Raw genomic sequence first — 7,715 nt, 5'->3', positions numbered from 1 at the left:
CTGGGTGCCATTCTTCCTCATCACTCGATGAGTTTCCTTCCTCTATGGGTTCGTTATTGCCATTAAATTTATTCTCAGGTCTGTGCTCACGTTCTCGCATCTGGGTAGTTATTATTTTGGGTGTTCTCTCATGGTCACTAGGATCTATAACATTCAAAACCATAGGACAAAGCCATATTATTATTTATTGCTTAAAAACTATTTATTTAAGATTTATTCTTTGGTTCTGAGCGTACCAATCAAGTTACAATTTAGGAGAAAATTCAAATTTGATCAAATTAAACCACCCCGTTCACCATCCAACCATAGATTTTATCATAGTTATCGATTGACATTGATCAACATCCGAGCCAAATGGTATCCCCGTAATATATTTATGCAAAGCAGATAAGTAAAGAAAAACAGGTCAGGATTTTCGTTCAATTATCTCTCCCAAGTTTCAGTCATCAGTTCAAATGACATACCTGTTGTTTCCTCCTGCATTCTTTGCATTATTTCCGCCTCCTGCACCTTTATTGTAGCTCTTGAACTGATCATTGTTTTGATAACTCTGATTCTGACTACTTTCACCATTATTATAGGGCGCAGGAGATTGTTTTACCGGTTGCATCAATTGAGGGTCCATCATTTGGTAGTTTTTCGGGTAAGTTACGTATTGTTGTTGTTGGAATTGATTAAATTGATTAGGGTTGATGGTAGGTGAGTATTGTGCTTTAAAATTTTGGTGATTATTGTGAGTGAAGCCTCTATTATTTTTGAATGAATCGTTAAACCTCTTATTGTTATTTTGAAATTTACGGTTCCCCGCTCTTTTACCCCTAAAAGCGGCAGCACTTCCACCTTGATTACTCGCTTCTACTTGGGTTATCACCTCAATCGTCTTTTGGGAAGTGGACGCGGTCGGTGCATAGCTCGGGTTGGCAATTGCCTGTTTGCCCGATTTAAAGTTAAAGCCGTGTTTTGGGTGATTCGGTGCATAGGGGTTGTCGGTGTACATGAGATCACCCGCTAATTCTGTTTCCCACCTTGCTGTTTCCACCACTTCATCGTCACGACCTTCCGGTAAGTAGACCACATCCTCTTCTATAGTTCTAGGTCTAAAGATGAATGCTCTAATTGCTAAATGATATCTTAACGCTACCATCCAACAGTTGTATTTCCTTTTCAATTCAGTAACTATGACCTTATGGTCATCAATGTAGTCAGCATATTCCGATAAGTTATATAGTTCTCGGGAATATCTCGCTTCTAGGTCACACATTTCAATAAAATCGCCAAATGACAATTGTCGTTCCAGTTCAACTTCGGATGTTTTCAACTTTGGCTTTTTCAGTTTAGGATCTGAACCGGCCGATGTATGAAAAAGGTCCAGATAGGTTCTATCGAAAATCGTTATCGGGACATAGCTTTTCATATCTCTAAACGCTTTACTCCACTTCTTTGGTAAAGGAGGTAAATCGTGTGATTTAGCTTTCTTCTTTTTGAATTTCAATTTCTTCCTTTTCTTTGATGACTTTTCTCGCGATGAGTCACTGTCCTCAGATGAATTGGATGAATCTGTATCCGATTTTGATTCCGAATTTGAGGACGAATTGGGTGGGGAAGAAGGTGGTGTTTTATTTCTCTTTCTTTTCTTTTTCTTCTTCTTATCATTACCGGAATTTTCAGATGAATCTTCCTCAGAGTTTTGTTGTACTGACTTCTTCTCTATCACCTTCCTCTTGGTCTTCTCCGAAGCAGATGATTTACTCGAAGAAGGCTTCGCCGTTGCCTCAGCTCTCTCTACACCTTTTGTTTTTGGAACTGAAATGCCGAATTCTTTGGCTAGTCTCGCCGAGGCTTTCTTGACTTCTTTCGTCGTTCCTTTGTGAACTGCCTGGACTAGTTCTTCAAGGAGGGCATTCTGCCGGTTTTGCTTGTCTTTGCGCTTTTCAGAGGCGGGACCTTCACATCAAAAACACCGAACAGAAGCAGTTCTCTAGTCAGTTTTCTATCCTGCCAACATTAGAGTTATCCAGGTCTGACTTCAGGCGCCATTGGCAGCCGGCGCCTACGGCAGCCTATTCCATGTTATGGAATTTAATACCGCAGTGAGTACATTCATATGTTTAACTCCTGGGATTTCATATATAGCTAAGCTATTTTCCACGTCTATGAGACGGGAGCACCCGGCGCCGCTGGCAGCCATCTGGGGTTCAATAAGGAATGGAAGTAAGACTTACGCGGCATTTTATCAATCAGATTTTCAGTGTCACTCGACCTATCATCCTGTTCAACTTCATCATCTTGTTGGATATTTTCTTTGGTCGGTCTTCTGTTAAACTGGATCTTGATCTTCTTGATCTTCGCCTCGTCATTAACTTGATTGTTTTCTTCTCCTAATCTATCACTTCCATCTTCTTCCTCATCATCATCCTCTCCTTCACCATTCTCTTCGTCCCCATCATCTTCATCTTCCTCTTCCTCAATTATGTTTCTGTCACCCAAAAATTGAAGATCTCCATTTTGGCCATATTGGTCTTCTTCCTCATTTTCTTGATTTTCAGCTAAGAAAGTCGTGTTTTGTCTTTGAGGCATTGTGACTCGTTCGACCGTCGCTCCTCTAGATGCCGCTCTTATTGCTCGCTGTTCCGCTTGGGTTCTTTCTCTTTTGATTTGTTCTTCTTTTCTTTCTTGTGCCTGTTGGGCTGCTAGTTTCGATTGAAAGTTTTTATAAAGTTTGTAAAATTTTCTTCCACTGTGTTCGTGTACCATTCGAGTTATATGCCAATGAAAAAAGAAAAAGAGATAAACAAAATAGGAGTTTTGTAACGAACTCCTAGAGCTGGTTGCGGTCTAGAGGTGGTGGGGATCTGAGTGGTAAGAATGGTGTAAATAATTTTACTCCATTCGTGTAGTACCACTCTGGTCTTCTAACCAGTTCCCCACCGTGCGTTTTGGGGCCAATGTCTCGGGCCCCTCTCGGACCGGCAACCAGTTCCACCCTCTCTTATTGGACTAAGGTATACCGTCACGGGCTTAGGGTATACTTCCATCCTCTCAACAAAACATGATTAAACAAATAACTAATATAGCAGGACAAATTGCTACACGTATAAGTGACAGTGAGAAAAAAGTATCATCAAAAATTAACAATTATGATAAAACATTCCAAGAAACAATAACCAAGATATCTCAAGAAAGAAGAGAGGACAAACAAGTCATCAGAGAAACAAGTGATATACTTGTAAGTGACTTAGCAGAAATACAAATTGCAACCAAACAGATGGACATTAAGTTGGACAAACAATTGAAATTACCAATCAAGGATCCCTACAATAAAATTGAAGAGTTATTCAATAAGTTTGAAAAACACGAAAGTCAAATGAATTTGATGATTAATAACTTGAAAGAAGAAGCAAGAGCAACAAAAATCCACAAAGATTTGAATCAACAACAGCAGCAATTTGAAAGCAGCATGATGAAATCCTACCATGCATTACAAGAAAGCTTGAAAGATAACCACGAACATTTACAAAAAGAATTAGTGAAGCAACAGGGAGAACAATTTAGAGCTTTTGCAGACCAACTGTTGAAAAATCAAGAAATGTTCAATAACAGAATATTACAAAAGAATTGTGAAATACAACAACAATTGTTAAAAATGGATGATAATGCTAACAGCGCCAGATTATCAATTATTCAAGAACTTAAACCTGGAATAATGAGTCACAACAACAACAATCCCACACAAAGGAATTTTGCCAATCCACTGGTAGTACATCAACAAGTGGAGAACAACCATGAAAATAATCCACGAGTAGATCCTTCACTTCGAGGAGAAGCTAGATTTAGACAACACGCAACAAACACAAGAGAAAGTACAGTGAACTATGTAGAACCTCCAACTAGGAATAATGAATTGCAAAATTCACCAGGTCCTGAGAGAACTTTTGCAAGAGAGGATACAAGTCAACCTGTTGAAAGGGCCTTTACCAGAGAAAGAACATTCCCAGTACATGAAAGACCATTTTTAAGGGAAGATACTGCTCAAACAAACATGTCTGAAAACACACGAGAAGACAAGTTAACCAAAGCTTTAACTAAACTTTGGCCAACTGGCAGAGATTGGAAAAGATTTAGTGGTGACGGAGAATACAATCATAATGATTATATTGATTGGTGTGACAGCTTGATCACAGACCTAAAGATGGACCCACTTGAGTACAGCCTTCACTGGAACAGCAGGACAGTGGTACATAGACAAGCGTAAAAGCAAAGGCTCAATGACATGGGATGAGTGGAAAGATGAAATCCATAAGAGGTTTGGTAATAATGTTTGGAGAAACAATATGGAAGATTTGTTCTTGAAAGACAAATTTGACGCCAATGTACATGCAGATCCAACAGCATGGTCTTTGAAACAAAAGAAAAGAATTGCAGCTTTTGATCCAGAATCTTCTCAGGAAAGAATTGTAAACAAAATCTTAAACAAAGTTGATGGTGATGTCAGAACTGCAATCAAAAGTCAATTGACCACACCCTATGAATGGGATAATTTCTTACTAATATTCAAAGACATTTATGAGAATACAAGTATAATTAATAAGAGAAAGTACTTGAACAGACCAAGGAAACCTTTTAGTGAAATTAAAGCTACTTTCAATAGTGATAGAATACAAGGTCCCTCTAGTACAAAGGTTCAACCAAGTACGTCGGAGAAAAAACCTTTGAGAGCATGCCCAAATTGTGGAAACAAAGATCCAAAACATCAATGGAGAGGATGTAAAGATAAAAAAATTAATATGATTGAAGAAGATGAAGAAGATAGTGATCATATGAATGATGAGTATGAATTTCAAGGCGGAAAATTATCAGATGAATCAACTTCAGATAGTGAAGGAGAAAATATTCATCAGCAACAAGATGTGTGCATGATTGAGACTCTTGAAAGTGATGAGAAAGACATCAACATACTGCAAGCAGAAGCAAATGTACCTCATTCCTGGCAGGATGACATGCAAATGGGAAACACAATTGATGCCAGATTGCTAAAATCCAAACCAGCAGACGGAATGGCACATACACTAGGACACCATACAATGGCTTGAGTATTAGTAAATAATTGTAAAGTACCAATGCTACTAGACAGTGGAGCATCATGCTCAATTGTAGGAAAACATTTTTTGTCTGAAATAATACCAGACTGGCAAGAAAGAATCGTGCCCAGTAGTCACGTGAAATTCTCCGGAGTTGGTAGTAAACTGCATGCTTTAGGCGTAATCAGCTTACCTGTGATATTCCCACATGTTAAACAATCAATTAGAATAAATGCTGAATTTGTAGTAATGGAGAACGCAAACAACAGGTACTTCATATTGGGAGCAGAAAACTTGAGCCAATATGGGTTTGATATATTTCATAGTAAAGAAAGGTATTTTACTATAGGAAATAGTAACAAAAGCGTTAAATTTGCTTTAATGCAGCATAAAGAAATTTTATCAATTAAACCAGAGGTTACAATGGAATCTCCAACAAATGAAAATATAAAACAACTTAGAGAAAAAATATTGGAAGCTGAGTTTGGACCCAATCTTACTCACAGTCAAAAAGAAGATATAATTCAGATGGTAATTAAGTACAAAGATCAATTTGGTTTAGGGAAACAACCTCTAGGAGTCATTAAAAACCATCCAGTTAAAATAGAACTTACAATAGATAAACCTTACCCTCCTATTTTAAGGAAAGGCGCATACCCAGCTAGCCCAAGAAGTAGGAAGGAAATAGAAAAAAATATTGAAGAACTACTTAGTATGGGCGTAATACGAAAAGTAGGTAGTGATGAAGAAGTTGATATAACATCACCTGTTCTGATAGCATGGCATAATGATAAACTAGCAGCTCAGCGGCGGGCGCCGCGTCCCAGGTGTCAACCTTGGTTTGACAGTTTCAAATTTGAAAGAGGTATCAGATGGATGATACTTGAAAGAGTTGATTCTGAGCAACACCTTGAAGCAATATGATCTGTTGAGCAGCATTTTATGCACGCAAATTGAAAACAATGAGTGGTCATTGTACCTTAGAATCAGCCAAAAACAAAAGAGCTGATTCACTCCAAGCAATTGAGGAAGTCATGAGATTGTTTACTGTATTTGACTGACAAAAGTCTGAGACAATGTACAGATTGCTTCCATCATAATCAATTGCAAGATCAATTTGACACAGGGAAACTGAGTTCATAATCTGACGTGCAAAACTCCTGAAACTCTTGCCTTGGATGGTTGAATGACTTTGAGAATCTACCAACAATGGATAATTTTATGCAGCATTAAGTCTTTCTGTGTTTTGATATGTTTCTACTTTCACATCAACAGCTCTAATGGTGTGTAGAAAAATCAATTTCAAAAACTAAAAACATAGATATCTGAATCTTTTACTGGACCTGCTTACACAACACTTGATTCATATTCAGATTTTCTGCCTTCATCGTGTGTAGAACCATCAGTGTTTCCATTCATTCCTCAGCTCAATATTCCAATTAACCTCAATCAAGTGATCATAAATAGCCAATTATTCCATGTCTAGAGGAGCATACAGAGAGAAACAGATTCAGCAGGTAAGTACATCACTTTGGGGAGACATGAGATTCTAAAACTCTTCCTTACCCAAGGTAACAACTGTTTAAGTTTTCAAGTCAAATGAATTGTTTCATTATAAAATATCAATTGACGTGACATAATGACTTTTAAGATTTTTTGCACATTTCATGTCTTTCTGACTTGGTTTCAATCAAAATGAAATATCAAGTTGAAGTGTATGGAGGCAATAAAATCAGTTATATCTTATTGGGATGATATTCTGAATTACAAACAGGAATCAAAAAGCTCTGAAGAATCTTGAAAATCAAATTGATGTCAGGTTTTTCATTTGAAACAGTTTGAAGGATCTAGGTAGGTGAACTATTTTTGATGTGTTTTAGATTGATTTTTTACAAACATTGTGACAAAACAAACAAAATGATGTCTTCTTGAAATCAAACTACATATCCAAGGGCTGAAAAGGCTATTTGAGGAGGATTTCTTACATATTTTCAAAAGTTGATAAACTCTGCCAAACTTTACCAAAGAAAAAACCCAATATTCATACATAGAAACCAATTGTAATTAAGATTATGTTCAATTGTTTACAACACACAGGTTTTCTCAAAACAGTACAAACTGCATCTTTATTCAACCCATTCCCATCAATTCTCTACCCTTCCCTCATAATTTGATGATCCTTGATTTTTTCTCCATCAAGACAAACTTCACAAACTTTGTTACCATTCCATTTTTTGTCACTTGATTATATAGACTATTTTCCAAAGATAAAAGTTTGTTAGCTTTGAATAATCTTTTCCAACCAATTTCACAAACCTTCAACTTTCCTTTTGTTGTAACAACCCAACAATCTTCAAAATCAGACTTTAATTGATGACCTTCACTTGAAGTTATAGACCTAATTCCAATCTGGTTTAAAATAGGTTCATTCAAGTTTAAATTTGATCATTCTTGACTGATTGTCAAATACAATTTTGGTTTCCTTTTATGAGTTTGGATAACAAATCAATCCACAGCTTTCATTCAATCCAGTTTCTTCAATTATTTCATTCATTTTCCATAAAATCCTAAAGATGAAGTTTTTTCTCAATTTCATTTCATCAAGAAATACAACCTAAAACTAAACCAAAAAAGAAT

The 7,715-nt window shown here is 36.8% G+C and overlaps 1 protein-coding gene across 1 annotated transcript; it reads right to left on the bottom strand.

Moving 5' to 3' along the window:
• Positions 1-213: 213 nt before the first annotated feature.
• On the bottom strand, positions 214-2,754 carry MELLADRAFT_113814 (uncharacterized protein; the record flags this gene model as incomplete). Its single annotated transcript, XM_007418542.1, has 4 exons — positions 214-226; positions 465-880; positions 1,715-1,944; positions 2,223-2,754. The coding sequence occupies 4 exons, from the start codon at positions 2,752-2,754 to the stop codon at positions 214-216; spliced, it is 1,191 nt and encodes a 396-aa protein (XP_007418604.1).
• Between the last annotated feature and the right edge of the window lie 4,961 nt (positions 2,755-7,715).

This window comes from Melampsora larici-populina (assembly GCF_000204055.1).
Source record: "Melampsora larici-populina 98AG31 unplaced genomic scaffold MELLAscaffold_95, whole genome shotgun sequence".
NCBI classification, from domain to species: Eukaryota; Fungi; Basidiomycota; class Pucciniomycetes; order Pucciniales; family Melampsoraceae; genus Melampsora; species Melampsora laricis-populina.
The sequence above is the reverse complement of the archived record's forward strand: the minus strand, read 5'-3'. Positions and strand labels throughout refer to the sequence as shown.